Source organism: Ranitomeya variabilis, chromosome 3 (genome assembly GCF_051348905.1).
Source record: "Ranitomeya variabilis isolate aRanVar5 chromosome 3, aRanVar5.hap1, whole genome shotgun sequence".
In the NCBI taxonomy this organism is placed as follows: domain Eukaryota; kingdom Metazoa; phylum Chordata; class Amphibia; order Anura; family Dendrobatidae; genus Ranitomeya; species Ranitomeya variabilis.
In genome coordinates, this window is record NC_135234.1 from 403,144,838 (window position 1) to 403,161,177 (window position 16,340).

General features: G+C 41.1%; 2 protein-coding genes across 2 annotated transcripts in view; one reads left to right on the forward strand and one right to left on the reverse strand.

The window, feature by feature from the left end:
• Nucleotides 1-9,955, forward strand: part of INTS2 (integrator complex subunit 2) — a 102,000-nt gene extending 92,045 nt beyond the window's left edge. The window contains exons 21-24 of the mRNA XM_077296205.1: nucleotides 1,277-1,384; nucleotides 1,631-1,736; nucleotides 2,298-2,474; nucleotides 8,131-9,955. Coding sequence (XP_077152320.1) covers nucleotides 1,277-1,384; nucleotides 1,631-1,736; nucleotides 2,298-2,474; nucleotides 8,131-8,303 — 564 coding nt within the window. The 3' untranslated portion in view covers nucleotides 8,304-9,955. The remainder of the gene's footprint in view (nucleotides 1-1,276; nucleotides 1,385-1,630; nucleotides 1,737-2,297; nucleotides 2,475-8,130) is intronic.
• Nucleotides 1-16,340, reverse strand: part of LOC143816164 (uncharacterized) — a 589,616-nt gene that overhangs the window by 297,585 nt on the left and 275,691 nt on the right. The gene's annotated exons all lie outside the window — the stretch shown is intronic.

The following is a 16,340-nucleotide window of genomic DNA, read 5'->3' on the forward strand; positions in this document are numbered from 1 at the left end:
TAGTACATCATATGGGATTAAGGGGTTAAAATTTGCATATTAAATTTCTCAGAGGAGCATTCAAGACGTTTAAGCCTCCTGATCCCGGCTTGCCAGACCTGACATGTCACTCTCCACAAGGAGAAAACTCACCCCTTAGATTCCAGTCTTAGACCTCTCACACAGCCAGATCTGATCTCATACTTTGCATTGACAAGGATCTGCAAATTGAGATTCTGGTTTTGGCTTTTATCCTAAGTCATGTTGCAAGGCTTGTTAAAGGGTCAATATTGACGTGTAGGATCGCTACTTCCAACAGGTGACACTAGAGTTCAAGTCCTCTTCCTCTCTGAAGAAACAATTTGCATATTTAATTTCCCAGAGGAGAATGCAAGGTGTTTAAATCTCCTCATATTGGCATGCCACACTTCATGAGGAGAAAACTTATCCCTGAAAACACAATTGTGCAAATTCTTGTTGGCGAGTTTCTCTTGAAAATTGGTTTGGAAAATGTGGGCTTGGTCTTGCTATAGACATTGATCCAATGGAGATTGTAAAAAGGGGAAAAAGCTACATAAAAACAATGGAAAAAAAATATTGTTGCTTAACAGAAATCTGTCAGCAGGTTTTTGCTGCCCTATCTGAGAACAGCATAAAGTAGGGGCAGAAACCCTGATCGTTGAGAGGACTAGAACAGTTGCAGCGGATAAAACAGTGGTTATATCACAACTTTATCAACAAGCCCAGTAAGTGATAATTCGTTGGAATTTGTGAGTCTAATACACATTATGATGGGGCCGGAAAAAATTGGTGACTGATTCCTTTTAAATCCCCTTTCTGAGATATAACATACTGCTTTTCCAGTACATTGAATGATTACGGTAGATGCCTTGAATAGTGTCATTCAAAACTACAACTTTTCCTGCAAAAAACAAGCTCTCATACAGCTATGTGGAATGGAAAAACTAAAGTTTTTTTCTTAGAAGAAAAAATGAAAACGCAAAAAAAAATGAAAATCGCCATATTTGGAAGAAGATAAAGCAGGCAGAGAATAAAAATCTTTCAAAGGGTATAAATTTCTAGATATGTCATATTTATTAAGAGGTTTGCAGCTTTCTTTAAATTGAGCACAATTCTCTCCATCTAACCTATCCAAACACACTGGCATATGATATTGCAGTATTAATAAATATGGTCTGTTCTCTCATTTGGCAGTTTGATAGAGAGGCTACCGATGCTAAAGTGTTACAGTAAACTTCAACTAAATTTTCTCTCTGGTTTCCACCATTTCTACTAGGGTTACCCTTGTCAGCTTCTGTCTCTGACAGTTGCAGGAATCCCATCTATGCACATCTGTCTTGATTTTATCCCTGAACTTATTGCTCAGCCAGAACTGGAGAAACAGGTAACAAGTTATTTCAGAATTGAATATTGTCCCTAACAAAAAAGCAACAATTTGCTATTACGTAAACAAAATTTGTTTCTGTAGTGTTGCAGAATTATTGTGTATCACTTGTATTATTGCTTACAATGATATGTATTTTACATTCCATATATACAGTGTTAATGACACATCTGGTGACTATTCCTATATACACAATTCATTTTCTTTTGTTAATTTATATGCAGGTCTTTATTCTTATAATTTCAGATATTTGCAATCCAACTTCTTTCACACTTGTGTATTCAGTATGCATTACCCAAATCTCTCAGTATGGCACGTCTGGCTGTAAATGTAATGGGAACGCTCCTTACAGGTAATTTTGTTTTACATTTATAAAAGTAATAACATTGCAACAAATGTAATAATTATTACAGCTGATCTGTTGTGTACCATAGAAGATGCCACAGTATTCCCACATTGCTCTTAGTTCTGCTGCTACTGGGTAAAGTAATACCACGTATTCTCCTGGCTCTGTTTTAACTATGCAATCTGCACATAATGCTTTTGTACCAAGAGCATTCTACTCCCTAGCTGGTAATTCGCTACATTCTGCTCCAAATTCTAGAAAAAGCAGGTAAAATGGTGCCGATCTATCCGTACTACCAGCATTATAGGATGCGATGTAAGAGAAGAGGCCCAGTTTGGAAATTTACACTGTACAGCTCAGTAACACAAAGCACTTTGCTACTCCCTGTGATGTATAGTGCAAAATAAAATGTCACTTCAGTGTATTGTGGACCACAAAATATGCTTGGAGAGATTGTTGCTTATGATTGGAAAAGTTTTGTAACGTAATCTCACTTGTTTTGTTTATTTAGAATCATCTGGAATTTGCAAACTAACTCGTTTTCTGTATTCTAATTTCTTCTTGCAGTGTTAACTCAAGCCAAGCGTTTTGTGTTTTTTATGCCAACATTGCCTTGTTTGGTACCATTCTGCCAAGCATTCCCTCCATTATATGAAGATATCATGTCACTTCTCATACAGATTGGGCAGGTCTGTGCATCAAATGTGGCCACTCAGACTAGAGATGTGGACCCAATTATTGCACGTAAGTTCAATCATAGTAGAGAGATTTAACATATAAATCAAATTGTGATGGTTGATCCTTATAGAAATGGCAGCCATCTAAAACTGCATAATTAGATTATATACTAATGTAATTCTATACAGAATACACAGTGGTATTTGAAAGTATGTGGATCACAAAATTGTAAATACCACTATGGATTCAAGTCTATTTTTTGAGTGCCAGTAGAGCCTCATATTATCACTTGAAGCTCCATTTGTCAATAGGATAATTGTATTTGGTATTTAGAATTTTAATTGTGGATTTACTCTTGGGGCTAGAACTTGCATTAGTTATTTTCCTTTTTTGTGACGTGCACCTATAATATCTAATATAGGATATGTGAATAGTCTGACTGCATTATCAGAGTACCGTGAGCCTAATAGGATGTGTTTTGACAACAAGCTTACTTACTTTTTTTTTTTTTTTTTAACCTCGACAGCGATTAGCCGAATTGTGAAACAACCCATTCAAAAGTCTAGACCTGTAATTCAGTATAAGATGACTTAGTAATGTTAAGGTGCATTAACATAAAAGTCTGAGGGCACCACCACAAAATACTAGGGATCACTAGCCCCACACTTAAAACATGACTATGTTAATACCCAAGAAAAAATAGTCTGTACAAAAAATGGCCAGGATCACCATGAATGAATTTCAAATATTAGAAACAATACATTTTATTAAATCAGGATTACACAGGATCCCACAAACAAGGTACAAACCACATGTTAAAAACCATTGAAGGTATAAACCATAACACCTGAAGGACCGGTTAGGTACCTTACAGCTATCTTCACTGTGTGCACCAAACGTATAAAAAATAATGCAACATTGATCAAATGAAGATCAACCCATAGTCTAAATGAAGTACCGTATTTTTCGGACTATAAGACGCACCGGACCATAAGACGCACCCCAAATTTGAGGTGAAAATTGCAGAAAAAAAAGTTTTGTTTTTTTTTCTAAGATGGGGGTCCGTCTTATTGTTCGAATTTGCAATATCTTACCCGAGGGCTGGCGGTGGCAGAGCAGGGTCACAGGAGGCATGGTGTTGGCAGAGATGCGGTGGGCGATATGGCGTGCACCTGAGCAGGGTCCCTTCCTGTTTAGGTGGACGACACCACGGCCTAGTGTCCAATGGGGGGGTTGCAGCAGTGCTGTGGTGGTGGCAGAGGTGCAGGGATGATGAGGCACAGTGAGCGTTATGGCGTGAGCAGGGTCGTTTCAAAAGGTGAGGTGACACAGCGGCCCAGTATCCAAGTTAAGCTCTGATCGCGGCGGCCATTTTCCTGAAACCGAGTTCGCAGATTTACATCTCGGCTTCAGGAAAATGGCCGCCGCGATCTCCAGGTGCAGGGATGATGAGGCGCAGTGAGCGGTATGGCGTGAGCAGGGGCCTTTCCAAAGGTGAGGTGACACAGCGGCCCGGTATCCAAGTTAAGCTCTGATCGCGGCGGCCATTTTCCTGAAGCCGAGTTCGCAGATTTAGATTTCGGCTTCAGGAAAATGGCCGCCGCAATCTCCATCTGCGCATTCGTGGCCTCCCGCGGCCATTTTCCTGAAGCCCTGGGAAGCAGAGCACTCCATCTGCGCATGCGCGATAAAGCCATGATTCACCCGGTTCTGCTGCTTTCCTTGGATACCGTGCCGCTGCGTCACCTCACCTGTGGAAGGGACCCCGCTCACGCCATACCGCTCACTGCGCCTCATCATCCCCGCACCTCTGCCGCCGCCACACCACTGCCGGTAAGCCTGCATTCCAACTATAAGACGCACCCCCCATTTTCCTCACATTTTTTTTTTTGGGGGGGGGGGGGGGGAGTGCGTCGTCTTATAGTCCGAAAAATATGGTAAATTACCCCAAGAAACAGACAAAATATTCAAGTCCAGTGGCTAAAGCTGCACTGAGAGAACCCCAATAGAGCAAAAGACCCCGAACAATGAGGTCAGTTGAACTATAGGTTTGACTATAAGGACTATAGCATATCGTATGAGTCACTTAGGGGTAAAAAGAAGGCAGCAAAAAAGCCTGTAGGTGGATGCGGAGATACAAATACCCGGTCACAGCATGGTGTGTGGGGAGAGGAACCCCACGCGTATCGCCACTAAGCGTGGCTTACCCTGAGGGAAATTTTTTATTTTTTTATTTTCACGGCTCTATGTTCTAAACTTTTGTGAAACACTTGGGGGTTCAAAGTGCTCCTCACACATCTAGGTAAGTTCCTTGGGGGGTCTAGTTTCCAAAATGGGGTCACTTGTGGGGGGTTTCCACTGTTTAGGCACATCAGGGGCACTACAAACGCGACATGGCGTCCGATCTCAATTCCAGCCAATTCTGCATTGAAAAAGTCGAACGGCGCTCCTCCCTTCCGAGCTCTGCCGTGCACCCAAACAGTGGTTTACCCCCACATATGGGGTATCGGCGTATTCAATTTGCACAACAAATTTTGTGGTTCATTTTCTCTTTATATACACTTGTGAAAATAAAAAAAAAACCTGGTTCTGAAATAAAATGTTTGAAAAAAAAGTTAAATGTTCATTTTTTCCTTCCACATTGCTTCAGTTCCTGTGAAGCACCTAAAGGGTTAATTAACTTCCCAAATGTGGTTTTGAGCACCTTGAGGGGTGCAGTTTTTAGAATGGTGTCACTTTTGGGTATTTTCTGTCATGTACACCCCTCAAAATGACTTCAAATGTGATGTGGTCCCTAAAAAAAAAAAAAAAATGGTGTTGTAAAAATGAGAAATTGCTGGTCAACTTTTAACCCTTATAACTTCATAACAAAAAAAAAAAATTGTGCTGATGTAAAGTAGACATGTGGGAAATGTTATTTATTAAGAATTTTTGTGACCTATCTCTCTGGTTTAACCCCTTCACCCCCGGAGCTTTTTTCGTTTTCGTTTTTCGCTCCCCTCCTTCCCAGAACCATAACTTTTTTTATTTTTCCGTCAATATGGCCATGTGAGGGCTTATTTTTTGCGGGATGAGATGTACTTTTGAACGTTACCATTGGTTTTACCATGCCGTGTAACAGAAAACGGGAAAAAAATTCCAAGTGTGGTGAAATTGCAAAAAAAGTGCAATCTCACACTTGTTTTTTGTTTGGCTTTTTTGCTAGGTTCACTAAATGCTAAAACTGACCTGTTATTATGATTCTCCAGGTCATTACGAGTTCATAGACACCTAACATGTCTAGGTTTTGTTTTATCTAAGTGGTGGAAAAAAAATCCAAAATTTGCAAAAAAAATAAATTGCGCGATTTTCCGATACCCGTAGCGTCTCCATATTTCGTGATCTGGGGTCAGGTGAGGGCTTATTTTTTGTGTGCCGAGCTGACGTTTTTAATGATACCATTTTGGTGTAGGTACGTTCTTTTGATCGCCCGTTATTGCATTTTAATGCAATGTCGCGGCGACCAAAAAAAACGTAATTTTGGCGTTTTGATTTTTTTTTTCGCTACGCCATTTAGCGGTCAGGTTAATCCTTTGTTTTTATTGATAGATCGTGCGATTCTGAACGCGGCGATACCAAATATGTGTAGGTTTTTTTTTTTTTTTTTAATTGTTTTATTTTGATTGGGGCAAAAGGGGGGTGATTTAAACTTTTATATATTTTTTATTTTTTATATATTTTTAAACCCTTTTTTTTTTATTTTGGCAAGCTTCTATAGCCTCCATAGGAGGCTAGAAGCATGCACAACACGATCGCCTCTGCTACATAGAGGTGAAGTACAGCTCACCTCTATGTAGTAGAAATGGTCGTGTACTTTGAACGCCGACCACAGGGTGGCGCTCAAAGCATTCGGCCATCAACAACCATAGAGGTCTCAAGGAGACCTCTGGTTGTTATGGCAATGCACCGCTGACCCCCGATCATGTGACGGGGGTCAGCAGTGCAAGCATTTCCGGCCGCGCGGCCGGGAGCGCTAGTTAAATGCCGCTGTCAGCGCTTGACTGCGGCATTTAACTAGTTAATGGGCGCGGGCGGATCGCGATTCCGCTCGCGCTCATTGCGCGCACATGTCAGCTGTACAAAACAGCTGACATGTCGCGACTTTAAAGGGCACCTGTCACCCCGTTTTTTCAGTATGAGATAAAAATACTGTTAAATAGGGCCTGAGCTGTGCATTACAACAGTGTATTTTGTGGACCCCGATTCCCCACCTATGCTGCCAAAATACGTTACCAAAGTAGCCGTTTTCGCCTGTCAATCAGGCTGGTCTGGTCAAAAGGGCGTGGTGTCTTCCCCCAGATCTTGCTTAGTTTTCCGTTGGTGGCGTAGTGGTTTGCGCATGCCCAAGGTCCCGAATCCACTGCACAGGGGAGTTAAAAGAGCGCGATGTGCACTATTTCATTGGTGATCGGTGGGGGCGGCCATCTTCCTTTGGCCGCGCGTGCGCAGAAGCGGCGCTCTGCTGGCCGCGGCTTCAGGAAAATGGCCGCGGGATGCCGCGCGTGTGAACTCTGCTTCAGGAAAATGGCCGCTGCGATCTCCATCTGCGCACGCGCGGCATCCCGCGGCCATTTTCCTGAAGCCGCGGCCAGCAGAGCGCCGCTTCTGCGCACGCGCGGCCAAAGGAAGATAGCCGCCCCCACCGATCACCAATGAAATAGTGCACATCGCGCTCTTTTAACTCCCCTGTGCAGTGGATTCGGGACCTTGGGCCTGCGCAAACCACTACGCCACCAACGGAAAACTAAGCAAGATCTGGGGGAAGACACCACGCCCATCTGACCAGACCAGCCTGATTGACAGGCGAAAACTGCTACTTTGGTAACGTATTTTGGCAGCATAGGTGGGGAATCGGGGTCCACAAAATACACTGTTGTAATGCACAGCTCAGGCCCTATTTAACAGTATTTTTATCTCATACTGAAAAAACGGGGTGACAGGTGCCCTTTAAGGTGGGCTCAGCGCCGGAGCCCACCTTAAAGCAGGGGATCTGCCAGCTGACGTACTATTCCGTCAGCTGGCAGAAAGGGGTTAAGGGCATAAAAACTCAAAGTTTGAAGATTGCAAAATTTTCACCATATTTCAGTTTTTTCATAACTAAACGCAAGTCATATCGAAGAAATTTTACCACTTTCATGAAGTACAATATGTCACGAGAAAAACAATCTCAGAATCAGCGGGATCCATTAAAGCGTTCCAGAGTTATAACCTCATGAAGTGACAGTGGTCAGAATTGTAAAAATTGGCCTGGTCATTAAGCTGCAAATTGGCTCTGTCACTAAAGGGTTAAACAATATTCTCCCATTGTAAATGGGCTGACCATCACCCACTGAAGCAAAGTACTTGTTTATCGGCTGAAATATCTTTTTTGCTGCACAAAAGATTATCATTCTTAGCAGCAGATCATCACATGTAAACAAGACGAGAACAATGCACACAGAACGATCTATTACAGATATATAAAGGTTCAACATAAACTTTAATTGAAAAAATGATGATGATAAAAGTCCAAAACACCCAAAAGGGTACAATGCAATTATAGGATAAGGCTGAGATATTGTAAATGCATGTAGCAAAAGTTTAGAGGGATGGTCAGGTCGCTCATTCAGTATGTTTGTTGCAATACATTATTGGATCTATTTTGTTTATGTTGCGTCATCTTTTCTTTTTTTTCTCCCAATAGGTTTGCAGCAACTTAAAGAGAAACCAAAGGAACTTGCAAATGCATCTAGGCTTTTTCCTCTTCCGATTTCTGCAGTAAAGGATCTGGAGAGCCTGGATCCAGATGTCCAGCTTTGTCATCAAGTGGAAAATACCATCATTGATATAATTAATATGAGTGTCACTGGCGTGTAAAGACTTTATCTTTAGATTTTATTACTCCATCACTGTTTTAGACCTGGAAATGATGAGGAACATGGGTGCAGAAAAGAGTGCTGGCACCATGTTTCTCTGTAGCTCATCACATAATGATGCTTGAGAACAACGACACGCTACCAATATGTGGAGATTTGTGGTTTCATTTAAATCTCAGTAATACTGTCTTCTGCATTGAATCTTGCCATTTTCCCATCAGCTTATGTATATAAGCTGACTTTTTCATGCCCACAGCCATGGAGCAGAGCTATGAAAACCACCTGTGCATCATGGATGCCTCAATTGCTCTCTAAAATATTAGTTATGTTCTGCTCCAAAATTCAACTGAAACTTTCATGCTTGAGCACAGCAGAGAGCCATTCCTTAAGGGGTAATTTTGTCCAGCATGGTAAGTTATTTAAGTTCACAAATCACATTTGGGAATTTTGTTTTCATTACTGGAAGGAAAAGTGCATGTGAGTGGCTTAAAAACCCCTGCGTTTTCCCATTCTATTCGCCTTCAGCTGCATTGATATCACAACATACTAATTTGGAGTACTGATGATGGCACCTATCTCCTCCACTCAGAACAATCTCTGCTCGGGCTGAATTCAAACGATCATATTTCATGGTCTGTATACTGAATGCAACGTACAAACTGAACGTGGGTTGCAGCCTCATAGATGTGTATTGGGCTGTAAGTTTGAATCAGGAGAAACTCAGTCTGTGCAATGCACATTACAGCTGTCTGCAGTCTTATCCCCAGAGTTAGTGAGATACAGGTGCCAACATGACCCTTTCACTGCCATCATCTGTACTCCAAATTAGTGTGTTCTGATATCATTGCAGCTAAAGGCAGGCAAATCAGAAAAAGGACACTTATGTGCAATTTTTTTACCTTAATGAAATTCACTAAAAACTGATTTTCAAACTTTCCTAATTTTCCACACTGGACAAAATTATTTATTAATTACAAAACAATTTTTATTTTTTTATCCTTCCTTATTCAGCATAGTTGGAGGCATCTCGAAAGATCTGCTAGAATTATTTTGTGTAATGTGAACATTTTACAACCACCTCAGCCTGCTAGTTGTGATTTTTGGCTAAACACATGGGTGCTGTAATAACAATATCAATAGTATCTTTACATGTGCACAACAACCTGAGAAGGAAACAATTATATCCATAGAAGAATTTCTTTCAGTTTGCCTTTTAAATTATTCATTGTATCAGCGAATGCTGCAGCCAAATGCTTTATGGAAGCCAGTCGGCAACAAATATTAAATTCAAGTTATAATATCTTTCTACTGTATATATTTCCCTGTATTATGTATATATATATATTCCATATACAATGTCATGCATTTGTGAATGGGTAAAACAAAATGCAATTTAAAGTTGCGCTCTGGATAGAAGCTGAATATACTAAGTGTCTCTTCCAAATCTGAAGTTGTTGGCAATACCTACTATATTGCATTGCATTACATTTTTTTTATTGGTATGTATAAAATAAATTGATATTTGGTATTTAACTTTATAAATATAACAATGTTACAACACATCTTCACCAAAAACAATATTTTTTTCAAGTTTTCCACCATGTAGAAAATCTAATGTGAAGCACTGTAAAATAAATTTATATTTTTTATTGTAATTCTGCATTTTTATTTTTTGTTTTGTATTATGTTGAACATGGTAAATGGGGAAAAAAAATCTTCACAAATAAAATACAGCCAATTGTAGGACTCCTCATACCAACAAATGTATCAATATTCCTGCTCATATTGTTTTTAGTTTTAAAAGATCCAATTTTATAGCAAGTTGATGTAATTGTCTTTTGTATAACTATCCTGTGTATTAGCTAGGTTGCTATACTATATATAGCTATAGTCTTCGACTCTAACGCCATGCTGATCAACTGAATGAAAGCTATGTGGTGCGCCAATTAGATTATTAGCGAGTAAGGCTACGTTCACATTTGCGTTGTGCGCCGCAGCGTCGGCGCCGCAGCGCACAACGCAAACAAAAACGCGGCAAAACGCACGCTAAAACGCTGCGTTTTGCGCCGCATGCGTCCTTTTTGGCCGAAAGTTGGACGCAAAAAAAATGCAACTTGAAGCGTTTCTTGCGTCCAACGCTTGCGGCCATGCGGCGCAAAACGCAGCACAACGCATGTCCATGCGTCCCCATGTTAAATATAGGGGCGCATGACGCATGTGGCGACGCTGCGGCGCCCGACGCTGCGGCGCCGACCGCAAATGTGAACGTAGCCTAACTGATTTCCATAAGCTGATTTCAAGCCTAAGAATTAATTCTTGAATGCATCTGCACAGCAAATTGGGGAAAAATATTTGCATATCTGTAGTCATATAGTTTTTATAGTATTCACAATCATTCAAAAATACTTATGGACTGCAGCTTCTCCAATATGGGAGTTCTGATTGGCATAGTATGTGTGAGGACACAAAATGTAACCTCTTCCCTGCCAATAAACATCCAGATTTCAAGAAACTTATTTCAATCCGACATACATTGAAATACCAGGAATGGCAATAGCATCACTCCGTCTCTTACACATAGCTAAACTCTTGCTGTGTTTGCTGGTACCTAGTTCTGGTCACAGCCCTTTAATCCCTCAGATGCTGCTGTCGATAATCGCAGCAGCATGTGAGTAGTTTGACAGAAAGAGATCGCTGCCTAACCGTTAATTTCATGTCTGCCATATACATTAGACTATCAATGCGATCAAAGGATCATGTGTTGAAGTCCCCTTGCAGGACTGTTAAGTATTATTATAGAAAAAAAAATTCAGTTTTAATAATTTGACAAAAAACAACCTCTACATGGAATCACTGCCTTTAAAACAACCTATACTATAAGGCCGGTATCACACTTGGAGTGCAATGTGAGAAACTCGCATCAATACCCGGCACTGCCGCCGGCACTCATGAACGGAGTGTGTGTGTCTGCATGTATTTCTATGTAGCTGAACGCTCCGGTCCTGACTGTCGGCGGCAGTGCCGGGTATTGGTGCGAGAGACTCGCACGAGTTTCTCGCATTGCACTCGCAAGTGTGACACCGGCCTAATACTTTCTCACATGGTAAACGCCTTTAACCCCTTTATGACATGCGCCGTTCATGTACTGTGGTGGCTCTGGCACATGACATCTCTCCCGACACATGTCAGCTGACTTGAACAGCTGACATGTGCCCCTAATGCGATCCACCTGCGGCTGTTAACCTGTTAAATGCCGCTGTCAATCTCTGACATAAGCATTTAATGATAGCGCTGGAAGCGCGTCACTAATCCTGCCCATCAGCGTCCGTGTCACATGACCTCGGGTTGCCGATGGGTTGGCATGACAACCCGGGGTCTGCCGCTATCCTCTGTGGTTGTCATTGCCGGTTTGCTACGGGCGCCTCCCAGCGTTCATGGCAAGTGAGCATTTCTGCTACACGGCGCAGGGCTGAAGACCTGCTCTTTGTAGCACAATGGATCGGATGATCGAAGCTTCTAGTCTCCCATGGAGACTATTGAAGCAGGTGTACAGTAAAAAAAAAAAAAAAAAAGTTTTTAAAAATACTAAAAAAATAAAAGTTCAAATCACCCCCCTTTTGCCCCATTCAAAATAAAAAAATTAAAAAAAAAATTACACACATTGGGAGATACCAAATCTATCAAGATATAAAAATAACTAATCGGTAAACGGAGTAGCAAAAAAGTCAAAACTCCAGAATTATGTTTTTTTGGTCGCCGCAACATAACGGGCGATGAAAAGATCTGATCTACACCAAAATGGTATCAATAAAAAAGTCAGCTCAGCATGCAAAAAATAGAGGCTACAGGTCTCGGAAAACGATGCAATTTTTTTTTTTTTTAAGAAATTCTGGATTCTTCTTTCACCATTTAAAAAAACCTATACAAGTTTCGTATGTACGAACTCGTAATGACATGGAGAATCATAATGGCAGGTCAGTTTTAGCATTTGGTGAACATGATAAAAACAAAAACAAAACACAGTTGTGGAATTGCAATTTCATTGCACGAATGGCTCTGGGAAGCAGTGGAGCAAAAAACAAATGCAAAAACGAAAAATGGACTGCGGCATGAAGGGGTTAAAAAAGAAAATTTAAATGCTATGTAAGAATTAATGATTTTGTTCACCTTGTCCCACAAAAAAAAGTAATCAAAACGTCGAATTTATCCCAACATGGTACTAATAAAGACTACAGCATATTTTGTAAAAAACAAACCCTATTAATGCTCTGTACTCATAAAAATGAAATAGTTAATCTCTTTAAAAGTGATTTTATTGTGTAAAAGTAGTAAATCATAAACAAAATATTTATATATAATATACTGGTCGCCACCATTACCGTATTGAACCACAGAATGTTAGCATTAATTATAAGGCGCCGGTTGTGATGAGTATATTGCGCTGCAGTCAGATATTCCTGATTTTTCGAGAGGCACATGCGTCGGACAAGTGCACACATCAGTTGCTGCTGGAGTAAAATTTGTGTCATAGTGAACGCTAGTTGTCATGAATTTAATTTGACAAGCAGCAGTTGCCACACCCCTGTCCTAGCTTTGCCCACGGAGCTGGGCTCAAAATTTTAGTACTGTCTCAAGTTGTGCTAAAATTATGACATTTTAAAGCTTTTTATGCTGGAATACTGGCGTTCAACCATAGGGCCAGATTCATCAAATCTTTTTGTTGTAAAGTGCAACTTAGAAAATGCTTAGAAAATCCTACTAGGCAGCTAAACTTTTATATGGAGTTAACCCTCTCATCCCAAAAACCTGTTTTCACCTTCCTGACCAGTCCAAGTATACTACTTTGTAGTAATAATTCTGCAACGTATCCCAGTGATTCTAAATTTGTTTTTTCGTGATACATTGTACTTTGTTAGTGGTAAATTTAGTTCTATATTTTGTTTATTCGTGAAAATATAGCAATTTTCAAACTTTTAAAATTTGTATGTCCTTAAACCAGAGTTATATCACACAAAATGATTAAAAAACATTTACCACGTATACGCTACATCAGCTTCATTTTTTTAATTTTTTTTTTTTCAGTTGGGAAGGTAGAAAGGAGTTCATCAGCATTTTTGCAACAATATTTACAAAACCAATTTTTTTTTCTTTTTAGGGACTACATCATAATTGAAGTGACTGTTAAGGGCCTCTATGACAGAAAATACCCCAAAGTGACACAATTTTAAAAACTCTTCAAAGCGCTCAAAACCACATTTAAGAAGTTTAACCCTTCAGGTGCTTCACAGCAATTAAAGCAATGTGGAAGAAAAAATGAAAATTTTACTTTTCTTCTCTCCACAACAGCACCCACTTGAGAGGGGATCCACCCATAGAAACAGGAAACCTACAGATAAAATGGGGCGGTCCCCTTCGCCTCCTCAGATGGTTTCCTGTTCTTATGGGAACCTGCAGACTAAAGAGGTACCTGGTCCAGATTGCAGCCCTCTGCGGTCTCCATGGGAACAGCCAGGGCCTGTGACACCAGAAGCAGCATCTGGGAACCCCTGCCTGTCAGACTCCCCCTTCATCTGGTGGTGGATGGCGTGAGGCCAGGGTCCGGGAGATGCGCACGAGTCTCTCGCATCAATACCTGGCACTCGGGAACGGAGCGTTCAGCTGCATAGAAATACATGCAGCCGCACGCTCTAGTCCCGAGTGCCGGGTATTGATGCGAGAGATTAGTGCGAGTTTCCTGCATCACACTCGCAAGTGTGACCCCAGGCCTGACGAGGATTTGGCAACCTGGTCTAAAGTTCCCAAGGTGGACGCTGCATGGGGCTTCGACTTCTAAACGTTCTGCCCTTCCCGTAGAAGACTGGGTTTCTATCTAACCCTCTCGACCGTAAGGCAGAGGCGCTACTCAAAAGATCATGGGAAGCCTGTACTAGAGCCTTTAGACCAGCTATATATACCACCTTCCCCCTTAGAACCTCAAGGGGATTGACATAATGAAACAAGGCATCTTAGAAAAACTGGAAAGGTCTCACCCGCATTAATGTCACAGGGACATAACCTTCATCTGGATACAGCGGTGGACCACTTCAAAAGGGGAGGTGGTAATTCCTGAATATGCATAAGCTGTAAAATAGTTGCATTATTAATTGACATCACCTTTACATTGATATGTTTGACATTGTTAACCCCTGTTTATTTTGGACCCTGGTTCTTTGATGTGGTCTCAAAAGAGGGTCTTTTCTGTGGAGGGTTTTGGGCCCTAAGGATGTACATTGTACTAGTATAAGTTACACCCATTTGAAATGCTTTCTCTACTGTGGTTATATTTTATTTATTTACACAGTAATGGGTGTCTGATCATCCCTTTATGTGGAGACTGCACAGATCAGGGTTGATTAGTATTATTAAATCCCAATCTGATTTGATCCCTATGGCAGAGGTGTCAAACTGCATTCCTCGAGTGCCGCCAACAGGTCATGTTTTCAGGATTTCCTTGTATTGCACAGGTGATAATTTAATCACCTGCACAGAATGATTCCAGCACCTTGTGGAATGCTAAGGAAATCCTGAAAACATGACCTGTTGGCGGCCCTCGAGGAATGCAGTTTGACACCTCTGCCCTATGGTACATACTCATACCCCTATTCAGCTACTTTGATTTCAGATTTGGTTATTATTAGGGGTGGTATGGTGATTAGGGATCTAAGCACAGCAGATAAAGGGGAGCTATAATATAATACCCCATCTGCGTATGATGCATCCCGCAATATTTTGATTGTTGTTTGTCTTTCGCACCTTGCACAAATTTTCATTTTTGTTTGTTGTTTATGGTAGTTGCAGATTTTAATAAATAATTAAAAGTTACTTTTTAATCCAAATCGTTATATACATTACCTATCCCTCCTAGCTTTGTGTCATCAACAAATTTAATCAGTTTACCCTCAATTCCTTCATCTAAATCATTGATAAAGATGTTGACTAGTGATGAGCAACCAGGCAACCCCCACATGTACTTATGCTGGCTAACAGATTTAAATCATTCAGCTGCGGCAAGAAAAATTAAATCTCCGAGCACCAATAGATACTCGGAGGACACCCGAGTGTGTTCGAGAAATCTCGAGTAACGAGTATATTCGCTCATCGCTAATGTTGAACAATACAGGGCCTAGGACAGAGCCCTGTGGTACCCCACTTCAGACATTCTTCCAAATGGATGTGCAGCCATTTACAACCACTCTTCGGATCCGATCACTAAGCCAGTTATGAATCCACCTAACAGTTGCCTTGTCCATTCCATACTTAGTCATTTTTCAATAAGGATTGGGTGAGATACTTTGTCAAATGCTTTGCTGAAGTCAAGATATATTATATCTACAGCATTTCCCTGATCCATCCAGTCAGTGATTCTGTCATAGAAGGAAATTAAGTTAGTATGACATTACCTATTATTTACAAACCCATGCTATGTCCCTCTTGTGGTCCCTTAGGTCTTGCGTTCAAGCTGTTCAGTGGGCCCAATTTCATACTAGGTGTCTGCAGCAAGAAATCCTCTGCAGAAGAGCGACTGCAGGGTTACCTCAAAGACAGAATGACTCTGTTGTCAGAAGTAATAAACTCCCAGTCCTGGTGGTTAGATCGGGATCATCTTTCTAGGGGGTTCCATGGGTAGTGAGACCTTCTAGTATAGTTACTACTGATGTTAGTCCCGATGAATGGGGAGCTCATCTGGGTGATGACCTGGCCCAGGGGCAGTGGTCCGTAGAAGAAGCCGATGACTCCCAAACGTAAAGGAGTTAAAGGCAATCAGTCATGCGATACATCACTTTCTCCCACAGCTGCGGGGGTCTCATGTGAGGATTCTATCGGACAATACCATGTCAGTTGCATATATAAATTGCCAAGGCGGAACTTGATCAAAGGCTCTGATATCTACTGCGGTGGGAATTCTCAAACTAGCCAAAGCCCATCTCCTGTCCCTCTCAGCCCTTCACATCAGGGGAGTAGACAATCTCAAAGTTGACTTCCTCAGTCGCCATACATT